Source organism: Gymnodraco acuticeps, unplaced genomic scaffold (genome assembly GCF_902827175.1).
Source record: "Gymnodraco acuticeps unplaced genomic scaffold, fGymAcu1.1, whole genome shotgun sequence".
Lineage (NCBI taxonomy): Eukaryota > Metazoa > Chordata > Actinopteri > Perciformes > Bathydraconidae > Gymnodraco > Gymnodraco acuticeps.
The window spans coordinates 392,961-411,610 of record NW_022991713.1 but is presented as its reverse complement, the minus strand read 5'-3'; the positions used below and the strand labels follow the sequence as shown (position 1 = coordinate 411,610).

General features: G+C 40.3%; 1 protein-coding gene across 2 annotated transcripts in view; it reads right to left on the bottom strand.

The window, feature by feature from the left end:
• Positions 1-18,650, bottom strand: part of ppp3cb (protein phosphatase 3, catalytic subunit, beta isozyme) — a 35,885-nt gene continuing 17,235 nt past the window's right edge. Inside the window, exons 3-14 of one of the 2 annotated variants that reach the window (XM_034198946.1) lie at positions 18,067-18,191; positions 16,342-16,453; positions 13,310-13,455; positions 11,491-11,630; positions 8,680-8,757; positions 7,111-7,205; positions 6,651-6,776; positions 5,745-5,822; positions 5,508-5,592; positions 4,457-4,554; positions 3,183-3,230; positions 1-289 (exon numbers count right to left, since the gene is read on the bottom strand). In XM_034198946.1, coding sequence (XP_034054837.1) covers positions 111-289; positions 3,183-3,230; positions 4,457-4,554; positions 5,508-5,592; positions 5,745-5,822; positions 6,651-6,776; positions 7,111-7,205; positions 8,680-8,757; positions 11,491-11,630; positions 13,310-13,455; positions 16,342-16,453; positions 18,067-18,191 — 1,310 coding nt within the window. In that variant the 3' untranslated portion in view covers positions 1-110. The remainder of the gene's footprint in view (positions 290-3,182; positions 3,231-4,456; positions 4,555-5,507; positions 5,593-5,744; positions 5,823-6,650; positions 6,777-7,110; positions 7,206-8,679; positions 8,758-11,490; positions 11,631-13,309; positions 13,456-16,341; positions 16,454-18,066; positions 18,192-18,650) is intronic. The other variant, XM_034198947.1, reaches the window with a different exon arrangement.

The window sequence follows — 18,650 nt, the reverse complement described above, 5'->3', positions numbered from 1 at the left end:
CTGTGTGTGTGGTGCTTTTTTATATATGCTTATGTGCACGTATCTGTAAATTGGGTACCATATCAGAGGTGTTGTATCTGCAGGTGTGTGTCTGTGGGAGAGTGTGTCCATCACTGTATATTGCTGTTGCTGTCGGTCCCGTTGGGCTCTCCAATGTTCATGCGGCCCATCGACAGCCCCACGCTGTTGACGGCTTCGCGGCGCGGAGGCATCCTCTCGTTGATCCGATCCAGACCTTTGGCCTCCTCGAAGCTTTTGATCCGGTGCTGCGGAGAGAAGCCTCGGATGGCTGCGGAGACACAGGCACACGCACACACACACACACACATACATTCATGCACATAGAGTTAATTTTTCAACAAGACGTTAAGTAGAATCTTGTGTATCCAAACCCCTGGGACCTTTCAGGGAAATATTCAGAGCACCAAAATGAATGGAAGACTCCAAACCACAGTTTATTCATTTATGTGCCAAACATTTCCATTCAGTATGGGTTGAATTCACGTTCACTGGAGCACACCAGCAAGGACATTTTAATAGTTTTGATGCTGATTGTGCTCCATAAAGTAAAGGGGCATGATGGGTTTGGATGAACAAGGTTCTGTCGCATATACACGCACATCTACAGAGTTCTTACACAGATTTCTACACACACCGACATGTGTTCATCTAGGGTCTGAATGCTGAGCTAGGATTAGTTTGACCTCAGTGGCTCTCAGGGAAGGTGACATTCAAAGTGACTTGGCCACTGACCCTTGGATCATAGTCAGAACAAAAACTTTGAGTTCGACAGTTTTTGGGCTGGTGCGGCTCTTAAAAATATCAAGTTTATATCGGATTGGCGAACAACAACAAAAAAATAGCCTTGGATGAAGAGATTGATACGGTTAGCTTACCAGGCCATTAGCTTAGCCCCAAGATCGGAAGCCTGGTCTATAGTCTGCCTACAAGCACTACTGAGGCACACAAATGAACACTTAGCATGAGCTTTGTTTGATCCATTTAGACACAAATACAAAGTTGTGGTTTCCCAAGTCTATTTTGGAGCTGGACCCAAAGGAGGGATTTCAAGTCTGAATATCGCAGCTCCAATACTTTAGTTCTAACTTTCTCTTTCCGTCCTCAAATTGATAGTAGGCTAATGATAAATGACTGGAAGAGCCCCTTTAAATGAGACCCACATTTAATCAAATTAAAGTAAATATAAAGCACCATAAAAGTGTTTGTCATAGATATACTGTATATATTATAAAACATCATGCAATTGATTTGCTTAAACAAATTATGAGGTGTAGTTCCGGACAGCACGAAACACTTTGGTTAACAAATGCATGCAGGGTACTAACAACTCTTGTGTGCAGAGTACATTTAGTTCTAATACACTGAACACATATACCATGATCACGATCTATTCACCAAAGAACCTGGCTGACCTGTTCTGGATTCAGTCATTACAGGGAGCTACGTACAAAACCTGTTATCACCTGACTTGCTCAGGTCATGTGATCATTTGCCCAAGTAAGCCATTGGATATTGTCGAAGCCCAGTGAAAGAGTTTTTAACACAGGTAAAGTTTAAAGGCCTGGTTTTAAAACTGGTTTTGTAATTTTTACTTAAAATACCTCAGTATCAAAAATAAATATGTTACATTTTTACCTGTTGTTTTTTTATTTATCTCTATAGATAGTTTGTTCAGATCTGCAATGTGGTTGGAGATAGCATGGAGATGTCTTCCTTCTCTCTGTTATAATGGAACTATAAGGCACTTTGCTTGTGCAGCAACAGCAATGTCTCTTTCCATAAATCATGACTTATTCCTCTTGATAATAGAGAATTGCAGAAGCGAGTCCTAAAATCCGGAAACAACTTAGCATTTGACCACTGACATGTTTAGAATTCTGAAATAAGGTCCAAGGTTAAGATAAGTCTAAAAGGTTTATGTTTTGTTCTCCGACATAAAATAAGTCAGTAAATACCCCACTTGTGAATGCCTGAAGCTTCTATATTTCATAAAAACAGCAGATGCTAGTGACAAAAAGAGACTACTAAAAGTTGACACATCCGCCTTTAGCTTAGCAGTGATGATGCGCAGCCATGAGACTGTGATGTAGCTCGATTATAGCCTAGAGTTAACTTTTTACTTGCCGATTGAATTTACGCTTCAAAAAAGTTGCGTTATTATGTAGAGATAATCCTGCTGAACAAAACGTGTTAAATATCATAAATGTGTGTTTCTTATTTTCTGCAATACACCGAAATCCAATGGGAAAATATTGTTGCTTTTTGTCGAGGAAACCTTTGCGATGCAACATTTCGGGTCGGCCTACAAAAGTACGCCATCACCGCACCACTCTATCCCATTTCGTAGGAACTTATTTCTTTATACCAGCCAACCAATGAGCATGAGCCTTTTCTTCTATGAGTAGATGTACGCTTTATTCTGCACAGACATTCGGTGTTAGGGTGTATTTGAGTAGAAAGAAAAATACTGCCTTCATAAAACTACTCGAAACAAGGTCTATCTTGATCTTATTACTGGGTCATGATTTGTGGTGAGAGACATTGCTGTTGCTGACCCAACCAACAATTCATAGAAAATGGTTTAGCTAACATGTGTTAGATTTTGCGGTGAACTATCCCTTTAACACTTTGCCTTAATTATTTTCATCATTACAGGTGACTCTTGTTCAGAGAAACAGATTGAATCCATGTTAATATTTTATAGAAATACAGAACCTTTAAAATATAAAGAAAAGACTGTAACACACTGAAGACTATAACAGATGACCTTCACACACACCCACTCTTCTTGTGTGTTAGTGTAAGAAAACGTTGGGTGTGATGTGTGTGTGTGTGTGTGTGTGTGTGTGTGTGTGTGTGTGTGTGTGTGGTGTGTGTGTGTGTGTGTGTGTGTGTGTGTGTGTGTGTGTGTGTGTGTGTGTGTGTGTGTGTGTGTGTGTGTGTGTGTGTAGCATGAGAAGAGTATGTGGATGCTTTGTAATGTGGTGGCTTTAGCGTGCGATGTTTTAAGGCTTTGTTGTGATGTGGGTAGAAGAGTTAAGTGCATCATGGGTAAGAAAGATCTATGACCTCATGAACATGGATGGCTCGGAGCGCAGCCATGCTTCACACATGTATGCACACACAACTTACACAATTGAGTGAAATGAATGGGATTTTACCTTCAGCGTCCTTAACTGTCTCGATGGCTTCAATGGCCTCAATGGTAGCTGAAGGATGGGCGAGGAGAAGAGAAGAGAAAGAAGGATAGAGACAAGATGGCCCAGGCAAGAGAGAAGACCAAAGAAAGAAGAGAAGAAGAGAAGAAGAGGAAGAAGAAGAGAGGAGTGAAGGCTGAAACATGCTTCTTTTGCAGTTGCGTGTAAATGCAATCGTGTCACATGGCTGTGTGTGGCCTTTAAAACATCACGTAAAGGTTGTCAAAAGAACACTGGCTACTTTGGTTCGTCAAACACTCAACAAGACCTGAATCAAGCAGATGATTAAAGTGTCATTAGAGTGATATATCGAAGATAGTTAAAGTATAACTTCTCCTGTTTGAGGAACATTATTTTGCCTTGCGTTCTCTTCCTCCTGACATGTACTGTTTACCTTGCGACTAACTGCTTTGAATCGAAGGCAAAATACTGCTTTGTTAAAAGCAACATAGCAGGGAAACAGAAGGGGAGTATATTCAGAAAAAAACCGATGAATATTAGATTATTAATTATTTAAATACAATTTGTAAATGGTATTACTCGCTGCTACTTCACTACTTGTGTGTGTTGATTTACTTTGATAATGCTGCCACTAATGTCTTAACTTTGGATATGTTTACATGATATGTGCTTGTGTGCAATGTTAACTATTGATTTAACTTTGCCTTGTTATCTGTTTACGGTCTCCTTTGCTAATGGCCCTGCTGTTGGACAAATACAACATTTCTGCTTCTGATTCTGAGAATAAAGTAGAAATCTATCTGTATTTATTTATGTACAACTGATCATCAATTGAACCTAGTTCCCTATTGATTCATGTTGGTGCAATCTGTGTTGGCATACGCATATAAGCAACTCATTTCCGGCTTGTGTGAGGCGGGGCCTGTCAGAGGGCACCTGGTGTTAGCAATAGCTGGTGTTAGCTCACACACACTTTGCCTGTCTCTCATTTCTTTCTATCTTTTATTCCCACACACACACCCAGCAGGCTGTTAGCATCTTCAGCGCCGGTGAGGTGAGGTGCAGAGAGTGAGCGAGTTAGTGAGGCAGAAGGATGAGAGGAGAGCAGCAGAGAATTGTCCAGGGTAGACATTTGAACTGTTTGTGTGTGTAATTGTGTGTGTTTTCTGTTTTTTAAGCTGGATCCAGAGTTGAGTGTGTGTGTGTGTGTGTGTGTGTGTGTGTGTGTGTGTGTGTGTGTGTGTGTGTGTGTGTGTGTGTGTGTGTTAAACACTTACCGCTCTGCAGGGTTTGTTTTCCCCCAGAGAGCACGCCGCTGGGCAGCATGCCTGTAGGAGTCAGTCCCTTCAGGGTCAACACGTTCTCACTCTCCTCCCTGAGAGACGGACAGACACAGGGTGTGAGTGTGGTGCAGGTGTGTGTGTGTGTGTGTGTGTGTGTGTGTGTGTGTGTGTGTGTGTGTGTGTGTGTGTGTGTGTGTGTGTGTGTGGATAGAAAGAGACATTTACAGGATTACAGCATTACACACTTCCCTTCGTTGTGCACCTGCAAACACACATGCTTGTGGGTTAAACCGCTGAATATTTACAGTTACAATCTGGGGAATCTTGATTTAAAAAGTTATGGGAAGTACAGGATTTAGGTAACATTAAGCTGTCTTTGGCTCTTTTCTGCTGTAACAATGTACATTTCCCCTCTGTGGGACTAATAAAGGTATTCTGATTTAAAGGCATAGTGAAACACACACACACACACACACACACACACACACACACACACACACACACACACTCACTGACCCACTCACACCTGTGGGTTGCAACTGAGCACATTTACTCAAGTACTGAAACTAAATACAATTTTAAATGACATATACTTAACTTCAGTCCATTTTCTTTTCATGCCACCTTGTATTTATACTCCAATACATCTCAGGGGGAAATGTGTAATGGACTACATTGATCTGACAGAGTAACTATGGGATTTAAGTCTTTGCACACCATTTACAGTACATGCACAAAACCTTTATGACACACTACAGGAATGGGAAAACCCCAAAAAGCACAATAGGGCCCCTTTAAATTACTTTCCAAATAAAAATATTGCACAAAACATATTGACTTAAAAGAGTCCTTTAAAAAATAAAAAAATAAATAATAATAATATTAATTTAAATATGAAACTTACATTTCAACTTCTTAAATGGGAAGATTTGCTGTTTTGTTTTTTTACCTATCTTTCTCAATATTTTCCGAACAGAACAAACCCCCCCCCCCCCCCCCCCCCCCCCGCAACACATACAGTAAGAACAGGCAGAGCTCAACCCACCGTAGAACAGAGAACATTTTAGCCATCTTCCCGATGGCTCGGATCTTGTTTTTGATCACCTCTTTCCTGGCTGCTGCTGCACTGGCTGCAAAGAGTCAAAAACCAACTCATTAAGATCATTTATCACAAAAGAAAAATTCCCAAAATATATTTGCAATTCGCGAAATATGTTTCAGTTATGTTTGTTTTCACACTGACTGGTTTGAATCATTTTGCTTTAATGTCAGTGTTTCTTACCATCGAAGATCTCCTCTCCGTCGTTCATGAGTTCGTCGTCGGAGCAGATACTTAGGACGTTGACCAGCATTTCAGTCACTGCAGGACACACACAAAGAGAAACACACACACACACACACTTTACCACCCCATAGTTGCAAGCTGTTGGCATAGGTGTCATGAGATGCAGCATTCCCTATCTGTCTCCCTCTCCCCTCATTTCCTGTCATTTCTCTACAGTCTATAAAAACTTAAAATTCCTCAAATCTGGTTGCCCAAGACCCCCTAATCCTATAAGTAGGGGTTGTGCACCATTTTAAGCTGATATAATTGCTATTTTTAGAGAATATTATGGTGGTACTAGAACCATAGTACATAAGCATGCCATTAAAACTAAGTCTTTATAGAAATCCTTCAACTTTTTTTTTTTTACTTTAACTTTGTTTGCTAATTGGTCAGAGGGAAGAAAATCACTCTTCTCTCTCTCAGTTCATTGAATACATGCAAGCTGATCCACTACAGCTGCTATTTGTAGAGCACTTCATGTGAGATGATGTGCTCTCTTTGCTGAAAAAGGCATACATTAACCTGAATTAGGTTTTTATGGTTTATATTACATTTCACTTAGCCGATGCTTTAATCCAAAGGGAAATACAAAAAGTACAATTAACTATAAAGAAATGAATTAATAAGAGCAAGAAATTCATTAGTTTAAAATAAGCTAAACATTTAAATCCTACATTTTTGTGTGTTAGGTTTAACAATGCCAATGTGCAGGCAAAACACGCCTAACCTTAGTGAACGACTGGATTCTCCAAACCATAAGTAATGTTCCTTTACAGTAAATCACTGACCTTATGATCTTTTAATAATAGCGCACTGTATGTGGAAAAGTCTAAATAAGGAATATGTGCGTGCTTGTGATACCCTTCTCTCCCACGAAAGGCAGCGACCAGGTGAAGACGTCCATGAAGTTGGGCAGCCAGTAGGGGTGAGGAGAGCAGTTGAACTGACGGATGTTCATCACGTTGTTCTCATACTTCAGCACCGCCGCTAGACACACACACACACACACACACACACACACACACACACACACACACACACACACACACACACACACACACACACACACACACACACACACACACACACACACACACACACACACACACACACACACACACACACACACACATGTATCATGAAATATCATGTTAGACAAACAACATTATTCAGATAAAAAAAATCATTTAAAATATTTTCCTTCAAGTTCCCCAACAGACGTTTTTAATAGTGAATTGGATGCAGACTAACACTCTGTTGAGTCTAAAATAATTGTTCCGCTTCAGTTTTTTGTGTGTATTTGTGCATGTCCGTGTCAGACCTTTGTTGTTGTAGACATCCAGGTAGTTTGGAGCAGAGAAGATTGTGATGAGAGCGGGGAAACCTGTAGTCTGACTCTTCCTGTACATACGATACCTGAGGACAGAGAGACAAACACACCGCCCACGTTATAGCTGCTGAAATAAAATAAACATGTTGTTGAGGATAACAAAACGGAGGATTCGCTTCAGAGGTCTTTAAAACCAGACAGAGACTGGTTTATGGCGAGACAGCCACGCATTTAAAAACTAAATGAAGGAAAGCTGTGTGGGCAAAATGACAACGTAAAGCAGAGCTGAGGGACAGTCAGTGAAGCTTACAGCTCAAAGCAGACATTTTCAATTAGGCCCAGATATAGTGACTTAGTCATATTAAAAAAAAAGGTGTGGGTGCACATACTTTGTATGCATACAAAGAAGCTCATATTTTATTTGTACCCACAAACAAAGCACACAAGCTTCCTCCCTTGAGGACAATCTAATTACCAAATTCATCAGTAATCAAGAAAGTTGGTTATTATACACAAATACAAAGTAGCTGGAAGCAGATTTTTTATTATAGCAATTTACCTATTGCCTTTTATTATGGTGTTTCAGTGTCCTGCTTGGCCTTGATAAATATGTTAATTCTCTTTAACCGGTATTTCAACAAATGACAATAATCAATCCATGACTACCCTAAAATGCACACAATTATTACACAATTATTCAAAAAAATTGACAATATTGAGGAGTTCTCTGGACATACTCAGCACTTAAAATGAAATATGGAATGTTATGCATTATCCATCAAAACAGCTTTAAAGCAATATCATTTATTTTGGAATAAGGGCTTATACTGTTATTGTTTTACATGGAAACCTAATTAATGTCATAAACACATGGCTGGTTCTAATTTAGATCTTAATTCCACTTACAACATTTGTCCACAGCAGGCCACTGTACACTGTGTCTGATGAACCAATCAAATCAAGACAAAGTAATTGCTCTAAATCAACCAGTCTCCTGATTGGCTGCCTGCACAGAAGAATTGACATTTTTCTTTGGCTGTGATCCAGTATGTATATTATGTTACAGGTAAATGAATCACAGAGAGACACTAAGGTCTGCAGGAAAGTCATTGTGTCATCTCGTTGTCTGAGGCGTTTCTTTGTCCACAAGAAGCGGGAAGTGTTATTAGTATGCATACTGTTACAAGTGTACACTTTGTTTTATCATTTTTTCTGTGGGAACACATAATGTACTTGCTTGGATTTAGTTGTGTCTCTACACGGCTGCTCATTTCATTGTATGAAGTCGTTCAGTTGTCTAAAAGTGAAGCTTAGATCTGTGGGTCAGTGTGCTTCATTTACCCCTGTGGGGCAAACCTTACATTCTGTTTCTGTGAGCTGTTCATGTGGTGCTCTCCTTCATACATACTCTAAAAATGGTAATGACACATTTTAAGGGTGAATTTAAGTTTAAAGTGCCAAACAGTAACAGCTAGGAACATGAAATGTCAAGGTAAGCCCTTTAAATGAAGTGGTGCTCTCTTTTAAGCCAAGGAAAGGACTGACAGTCCGTCAGCTTACCCAGCATCCTGTGCTTCATGCGCTCTGATGATTGACAGCAGGTTGTTGGTCTGTAGGAACTCACACACTGCCGGGTAACTGTGGACAGAAAGAGAAAGTGAGAGCAAATAAGAGCATCTGAAGTGGAGTGAAGGTGGAAGAAGTACACAGGTCTTTAACTTAGAGTCAGGTTAGAAATACTGCAGTACAGTTAAAGTCCTATTTAAAACCTTGTTTAGTGAAAGCATACAAGTCTTAGCCTCAACATTACTCAAAATACCAAAAGTGAAAGTACTTGTTATAATGAATAGCCCATTTCCAAACATATTATTATGATCATGATATATTGGTTATTGGCGTGACAACGCACGTGACAATGCGCCCAAAACACTTCCATTAGGAGAAACAAGCTGCCGTTTCAAAGATATTACAAATGGAAGGGTTTTGGAACGTTGTAGCGCTTTGGCATTTGTCGGCTGCCGTAAGTAGTGGAGTAAAAAGTAAACCCTTGCCCATTGAGATCTAGTGACCTAGAAGTCAAAAGTAGCAGAGAAACAAGAAGTCACTTTTAATGGCACATTTGCTAAGGGATAGTTGGACATTGGTAATGTTCAGCCTTTGCAAAATATGTACGGAAGTAAAAATACGGAAAACAAGTTTGCAATATTTTGACAGAACGTATTTATCCATCTCAAGATATAAAAAATATACGTCTAGGGTCTCCGTATAGTTCACTTGGAACTTGCAGCCCATTTACACCAGCTTGGTCCAGCCTGGGACCCTTTGCAATGTGTAATTTCTTCTGTCTCGCACTTCTCACACAATTTTCTACAACAAAGGCACAACAAAAACATCTACTGTGCACTTCAATACTGATAAAGTGAATCTCAATCAATTCACTGATCGAGATATATATACAAATATCTAGTAAAAATCACCTTACACAGCCAAAATGTCATGTGTTAATATATGAACACTGGGGTAAACCACTAAACAGATGGTATTTAAAGTATTTAAAGTCCAGCAGTGGGAGAAGAGTGGGCCTCTTGCTTGCTAAGGTCATGTCTAAGTGTGAGCAGCAGGGGGCATCAGAGCACGAGGCAGGCCTGAGCTCATGGCCCCTGGGTGCTGGGGGGGCAGAGTGTACAGGAGTCGGTCAATTGATGCTGTGTCTGCTAAACATAGAAAACCACTGACAGACAACATGTCATAACACTCAGTCTCACACACACTCTCAAACACTCTGCACATCAACACTTCCAACTGCTCTCAGCTCCGCGTCTTTGCATTCCTCCATTTTTGTTTCTTTATTTCCATCTTTCATCTTTCTCCCCTACCACCAACTCCACCCTTTCCGTGTTACTCTCCCTCTTCCTCTCACTGTATCTTAATATCACTCCATATCTGGCAGTAGTATCCAGTCGTCATAGCAACAGAACTGTGCAGTCTCCCTGGGGATTGTGGGATATCGTTTCATGAAACCCAACAGTGTGTGTGAATCTGTTTGTTCGTACACTGAATGTGTGTGCGTGTGTGTGTGTGTGTGTGTGTGTGTGTGTGTGTGTGTGTGTGTGTGTGTGTGTGTGTGTGTGTGTGTGAGTGTGTGTGTGTGTGTGTGTGAGTGTGTGTGTGTGTGTGTGTGTGTGTGTGTGTGTGTGTGTGTGTGTGTGTGTGTGTGTGTGAGTGTGTGTGTGTGTGTGTGTGTGTGTGTGTGTGTGTGTGTGTGTGTGTGTGTGTGTAAAAATGGCAGAGATCTCCTGTCTCTTGTACACATCCCAGTGATTGTTATTGGATCTGTGGAGTTACCGTCTCTTTTCTCATCAACATCACACGGCAATACACTGAAGTCCATCAAACTTATTAGATCCACATCTCCCAGCAACAACTGATGCCAACAGGGAGGATCCTGCTGTATTTTTACTTGAAAATGTTATTTTTATAATTGCAAAAGTGTTTTTTTATATATTTCCAGTGTCATTCTAATTTTTCTTGATCCAATTGATCAAAGTGTAAACAAAAAGTAAACTACTCCTGTAGATAACAGAGATGTCTTGATGTCTTGGACTTTTTTTTATATTTGTGCTTGCTGGTTTCTTTCATGTAAGCACTCACTATATTTAATTTTTTCTGATACCATTATTTACAGATTCTGCATTCATATGCAAACGTCTCTTTAAAGTCATTAAGGAATACCATGTCTGTGAGTAACATCAAGTTTGTTGAAAGAAAAGACACAGAGCTGAGATTGATCGTAAATCTAAACAAATGTTGTCTGTCAGTACTGGATTTTAGTTTTAAATGTATTGTAGTTATTCTTTGATTCCTTTTAACCTGTGGACATTTCTTGCACATTTGTGGTTTGCCTCTTCGTATGAACTCTTCCAGCATTTGACCTGGATTCACAGGAAGCTATAGGCATGTTGAAGAAACGCCAACTAATAGATATTGATCAAAGTAAAAATGGCAAATCAGGTGTGAGTTCTTAGTATTTGTAATTGTCTTATGTAAATCCTCTGACCAATACAAATACATTATAAAGGAAAGTCACACAACGCTAATGCAAACACAAGGTGCCCAGATCATTAAAAAAATGGAATGAGCCGGCATGAGCACATTCGAGGATCAGTCTTATTTCTGGCTGCACGTTCCAGCTGCTAATTTCAATAGATATTGCATTTATTCTGGCTTGTTTGGCTATCAGATTAGTTCCCATCTCTGAGTTTTACAAGCACAGGGATCCATTCTCTTCGCTCCCATTCAATGCTTCCAAAATAAACTCTTATGACACGATTCCTTTTGTTGGTCCTTGTGAGGAGTAATTGTGTCCTGTACCTGTAGAAATAGGAGCAGCCTCTCACTGTGTTGTGGCCAAAGTACTCCTGGGTCTTCTCGTTGCCAAAGTCTTCCAGGGGGTCGGCCCACAGCAGGTCGCACATGGGCCCAAACGCCGGGGGCTCCTTGAATCGGTCCAACTAGGACATACAAGGAACACACACACACGGAGACACACACAAATATAAGCTTACACAAAAGCTCCACACATAAAAATACATTGACCCAAAAAAGAACGTAACATTTTCAAAAGTGTGCACACAAATGTACCAGCACACATCGGATACATTGAGAAGAGAAAGGAAAGCAAACACACACAAACACATACTGTCAGAGCAGAGCATCTCCATGGCAACCCTCACCACATAGGAGGGAGAAGATGTCACACCAGCAGATTCACCATGGAAACACTGCCATTAGATGAGGAGGTGTGTGTCCTCATGTGTGTGTCTTTGTTTTCAGTTTGACTGTGAACTGTATAAGTGCAGCTGTACTGTATCCACTGGTTTCCTATGGGTTCTCTGCATTGACAGTACATGTGGTTTATGAAGATCTGTTGGTGTGTGTGTGTGTGTCAGCGCTCCAAGGTGTTATATCTTCGTTAACGTTATTATTTTCCAAGCAATAAGGGGAGTGATACATGTAGGTTCTGTGTATAAAGCAGTTAAAACCGAGGCAATAAAGGTGATAAAAAATGTTTTTAATTCTGGCAGGCAAACTGTGTCACAGTAAGAAAAGTTGTAATGCTTTCATATGAAGCCCTGTTTCACGGTGGCCGACAGGGTCGAACACGCTACTACGGCCCAAAACACTGCAGTTTAAAAAACGATGCAAATATAAAAACACAAATGTGCCAAAGAAACATCTTCACCAACTTGACACATGCGCAGCATTTATAAAAACGCCAAGTTGATGAAACATGCGTACGGTTTACTGAAAGCACAATATAAACAAAACGCTGCAAAGACTAAATGCTGCAAATAAAAAAAGCTGCAAGAAGCTCAAAACACGACGGAAACGAGAGGCTACTAAAAAGTGATGCACACAACTGGGTCCCAGTTGTGTGCATCACTTTTTAGTAGCCCCTATAAAATATTCTTAACTTCAACAAGTGCTCTGTTAAGAGTATTTTATAGATGGCCAACTGTGACTAGAAAAGTACCTAAAGGGAAAATTGTATTGGCTTGTTTTACAATGTGATCGCATGTTTCCTCAGGATATCATTGCAGATCTACTCTGAGCTAGCTAGCTAACATCGCTAACCTAGTCAGTTCAAATATACTGACAAAACACTCACAATTATGAAACGTTTGCAGTAGTCGTCCACCGTACTAACACCTACAATAATGTATTAATTATAGGTGAAATGTTGTGCTTCTAATGTGATATGTTGTCTCAAACTGCCTTTGCTGCAGCACCTCTTTTCACCCTCTGTCTGAAACCAGAGCCCAATCTGCTCTGATTGGTTAGCTGGCCGGCTCTGTTGTCATTAGTGAACTGCGTGGAGATGTTCCATCCCTTAGCCTATCACAATGTGTTGGAGCGCTAGCCAATAGAAGCGTGAGTGTTACATTGTGATGTCACTGTTACTGAAGCAAACAAAGTAGTCCAATGGAGGCGTTTCAGGCAGGGGGGGGGGGTTTAGGATTTTCGCCTTTGGAGACAATTTACATGCACAAAAAACCCATACAACACACTAGAGGAGAGGGAAACCCCCCAAAAGCATAATAGGGCCTCTTTAACTCAATTTGACGTGTGTATTGCCTTTGTAGAGTTGTGTAACTCAAAATGTAATGTGTGTGTGTGTCTCTTTTCATACCTTCTTGATGTCGTCCAGCGTGTGGATCTCTGGTGAAAGCCCCCCATGCACACACAGGAACTGCTGGTTCATCAGGGCTGCCAGCGGCAGGCAATCAAACGCCTCCATGCAGGAGTCGTACACCTGCTCCGAGTACTTGATCTTACCTGCAGGTGGTTACAGGGAAGGGGGAGAATATTTCAAGGCTTGAGACAAAGGAGCGCCTGAATGTGTTTTCGACATTCTTTGAACAGCCACCATCCCTGCAAACGTACAGTCAGTCCCTGTTACCCGGAGTGTGAGTGTTACTTATCGCACACAAACACACTGCTGAGAACAAACGAACATGGAGCTTTTACATGGACGGATCAAAAGAGCTCAGTCATCTGAAGGCTTCAGACAGACTTGTTCGATTCCTCTGAAAACATCATTCAGTTCACTTGAGTGTAAAGGCGGTAACATGTAGGATTTTCACATAGCATGTAATTAATGAATCCGACCATCTCTTCTCCAGCAATCCCATATGACCGGTTTCTCTCCTCTCTGATGATTTTAAAATGCCTCTTCCCAGAGTTCGAAATGTACATTTGTGAAGAAATGCTTCATATTACAGTTTATAATGTATTACAGACACATGGGTCTAAAGACTACAATTCTGTTTTCCAGTAAACAAAATTTGACCCAAATAAAAGCATGAAGCATACTGTGAGGCTGAATTTTTTAGTTTTATGAAAAATCTCCTTTGATTTGACAGGAATATCAATAAAGACATCCAACAATCAGCATCTTTAAACTACATTTCACACATGGGCGTAACAATACATAGACACAAAACAATATCACAGGATTAAAAATAGCTCAAAGGAGATCGGAGGAGAGTGATAGAAGGGGAAAAAATAAAGAAGAGAGAAGCGTGGATTTTGGAACGAGAGCGAGCTGGGAGGCGAGAGGAGGAGAGGAAAGGAGAATGATCATTTTATAAAGAGAGAAGGAGAGATTGATGGGAGGAGACAGGAGAAGGAAGAAAGGTTAAGAGCAGTGAAAGGAAGAGAGGAGACGACAAAGGAAATAGAAGGAGAGATAGAAAGGAGATGAGATGAATGTGAGGACATGAGAATGTCACGTACGCAAATCAGAGCCAGTATTGTGGAGTAGCAGTGAACAGTAGCCAACATTTGTGTGTGTGTGCGTGTGTGTGTGTGTGTGTGTGTGTGTGTATGAGACAGTGAGGAGTGTGTTTGTCAACCTCTCCATCTGCCTTGTGTAGAGCAAGAGCTCATTATTGCTAGTCCACCAGGTTTCAGCTCTTAACACAGACAGACACTTAAACATTTATGGAGACGCTCTCGCACATGCATGCAGTCACAGTACATACTCTTGCACACACACACACACACACACACACACACACACACACACACACACACACACACACACACACACACACACACACACACACACACACACACACACACACACACACACACACACACACACACACACACACACACACACACACACACACACACACACACAGATGGTAATTGAGGGCGACCACTATTTGCCACAAGCAACAGGGGAAATTAGCTTCCTTGTCCCTTGGCCAATCAGACACAGAGGAGTGAGTCCCTGAGCCAATCATTAAGGGCCAAATTAATTTGCTGTTAATCACCTACTCTCGGACAGGACGCGAGGAGAGTCAGAGAGACTGTGCGAGGGAGGGAAAGATGGAGGACGGATGGAGAGGAAAATGAGTAACACATAAGGAAGGAGCAGAGAGATGGAAGGGAGTGTGGGAAAGAAGGGAAGATACAGCTTGAAGGATGGACAGGGAAGAGGAGACTAAAGAAAACACATCTTTAGAGCTCAAACGATCAGTCAATAATGTTTTGATACGTTGAATGAAAGGAAATACATCTGCAACGTGACTGTTCGCTAAACCATTCCTGAAAAGCCTCCCAGCTTGGCATGTTCATCTATGCAGGTGTAGCTTTTAATTTCTCTACATGCTGAAGCAATGTGCATGGGGCTGTGGGAAGTTTGATATTTTGTTGAAGGGTGTGAAAGCCGTTTGTCTCTTGACTCCATTCTCGCAGTATGCTAATCACACTTTAAACAATGACCATTGCTTAGAAGAGGAATGTTAGCCAAGGATATCCGTTAGCTAAACTCGAACCTCAAAAATATTAGACATCGCTACCAGAGCCACAATTACATTTGTGGAATTTGTACACACCAGCACCTCTAGCCAAACTTGTTAGCTGAGATATCTTTACATTTGCAAAACACATCCTTAAGTCTCCGTTTTAAAAGCTTTCTCTCCTATTACACTGAGTGTGAAACATGCTGTACAGAAATATGAACAGTAAAGCAATCACTGTCCTGCTCTTCCAATTACCTAACCTATGAAGCTAAATGAAGTTATGCATGAGTTAACTGTCTGATCCATGGTTTTCCCTTTGTTCGAATATGACTAACTAGCTCGACACTTATTTCTTCTAACATCATTAATTGGTGAGGATGGTGACTTTTTTGCCAGGGATATGTAGCTGGACTTTAGTCGTTCAGCATTATATCACGTAGGCCCCCTTAAATGTTTCTTAAAAAATATTGCCAGCTGAGTATTTAACTAACTCTTTGAGTAAAATTAAGGCGAATTTCCAGCTCTCCTCCACTCTAGCTGTAACATCACGCCAAAGCCTTAACGAGCTGCGCAATACACACTCGTGTTAAAATCTGAAGAAGGCCTCTTTACCAAGCTCCAAACTAAGTTAAATATCTCAAAAAGTGTAAAAGATATCAAAAATCTGAAAAATACGTTTTATAGCTGAATGTCTTGTGATCATTTAAAAGTTGGAATTAAGTCTCTAGCTGAAAGTATGTGGAAAGAGTAGCATTTGGCGCACGGTGTAGGTAAAAGAAGATTGGAAAGTTCCTCCCATTGAGTTACATGTTAAAAACAGCATTTGCACTAATAACAGGAATGTGAGGGGTGGAGGGTCATTTTCACAACAGAGAGAGGAGGTGCACATTAGGAGGAAAGAGTTACTCACATTCTTGTTTGAAGGTGAAATATTCTGTCAGATGTCTACATTCATGATTTCCCCGTAGAAGAAAGAGCGTCTTTGGGTAGAGGGATTTCAGTGACCATAGGTATAACACACACTAAAAAAAAGAGAAAGCATTCAAACTGGTTAGAGTTAAGCAGTTCACATTAACAACAACATTATTAAACTTACCAAAATAAAAAGCTATTTCATAATGTTGGGTACCTTTATAGAGCTTAGTAGTATACAAACTATTTGTAACAAAGTAAGAAAATTACATATTTTGGAAACATATATATCATTTATTATATTGCCTGGCTAAAGGACCAGTCATACTAGCACGGTAGGAATATAATTTTTCCGATGACCAGGGAAATAATATATGGTAAAAAGTAAACATCTATTCAGAGTCAGATGTCAATTAACTTTCAGTTCTCGTCATTAAATGTAAACTGGAAATTCTAAATGAGACAGAGAATCATAATGGAGGAGACATTACAAGGAATCTCTGAATGAACCCTCCACTGCCCAATCAATTGAGCTAAAAGTGAATGCATCCTTAACAAAGTCTAAAGATAGACATGAAGAGGATTTTTGGCAAGAAGCATTCAAATTAACGTTCACACATGTTTTCACTTAGTCTCTTACAAATGGCTCAGAGGGTGCTCTTTTACAATTACACAGCATTCTCCATAATGATGATTAATTCCCCCGTCTATGCCCTTGAAGTGTGTTACGAAGGTGACCTACATTTTGTCCCCTCCCATGTCAATGATAAATCCCTCATTGCATGGTAGCTAAGTGGCTAAATAAGCTATAACGTTCACCATGGACTCATAGGAGTCCATTCCCACAAGGGTCTGATTGTTTAAAACATCTGAAACCACTTAGCTTAACGGTGTATTTAAAATAGAACATAGCAAAATATAGAATCAAAATACGTGAAACTGCTTGGACTATAGCCACACTTTCATTCAGTTCAAAGTGTGAACTGGTTTGCGTGTTAACGTTAGCTAACTTTGCTAGCCACACTCTAACGCTAGCTTGTTGATCCGACAGGATTCGGCTATAAAGATGGGACGTTCATAAAGAAGCTAAACCAAAGTAATGTGGCTATTCATCTTTTCCAATAACTCTGTTGATTGTATTATTTGGGATGCAGTTGATGTTTAACCCAGGAGATAAGTTGGAAAGAAATACAGGAATTAATTGTAACTTTGATTTTATTGTTCTGCCTGAGGAACCCCAGACCCCTTGCCAATTACCATTTATCTTTTTGCTCTCTCATTTTAAAACATAACCAGGCACCCATGCATATGTTGTCTTATTATGGAATCAAGTCACACTCCTGATCTGTGGTGCATATCCGCCAGGCTAAGGCATCACAAAAATAACCTATTGCACTCGCGTCCATTTTACAGAATCAAATGTACTAACAGCCCGCTGGATATACCGTCTCTGTTCAGTTCCCATACATATTTCAGTAAGCAGCCTATTACAGTCTTGTTACTGATTACTGAGCTTGAATGATCCATGAATTTAATCTCAAGTACCTTTTGTACATTTATTATACATTACATAGGGAAATAAACCTTGCCTTTAAAAACTGTACTACATAATTCAGGGCAATGTATTGGACATTGATTTAGTTGTAGGCTTATTTTATACAAAGTAGAATGAGCGTACAGAATTTTTGAGTGAATACACATCCAATAAATGGTCCATCCTCACCTCGATACTGAAGTAGCCCCTGTCCACATAGTCCCCCAGGAAGAGGTAGCGCGTGTTGGCAGGAGAACCTCCCACCTCAAACAGCTTCATCAGGTCGAAGAACTGGCCGTGGATATCTCCACACACTGTGAAAACAGCACACAGCGATGTTAGAATCATAGGTACAGGAGTTTTCAGCTGGGTTAGGGTTAGAGGGACCATCTTTGCTTCAGTGCTCCATATGGCCTGATTTGCATCTGCAGAGGTAAAACCTTCCTGTCTGCTGATCTAGAAACATCACTCACCTGCCTGATGAAAAATAAATAAAACGACAATAAGGGATACAAATATCCTCCTGAAAGAATCTACTACCATCATTTGAAGTCTTTGTTTAAATACAACCTGTCAATAAAAGAAGGCACCAGGGATTTCACTGCTAGTATCTATATTGATTTATATTCGAAAAAAGTCACAAATGTTTACGATATCTATATTATATATAAATAAAGCACTTGATTAACTGATTATTCGATTGACAGAAATGTAACAGGCAGCTATTGTATTGTGATTGGTCATTTGAGTCACATTTCAAAGAGAGAAGATAA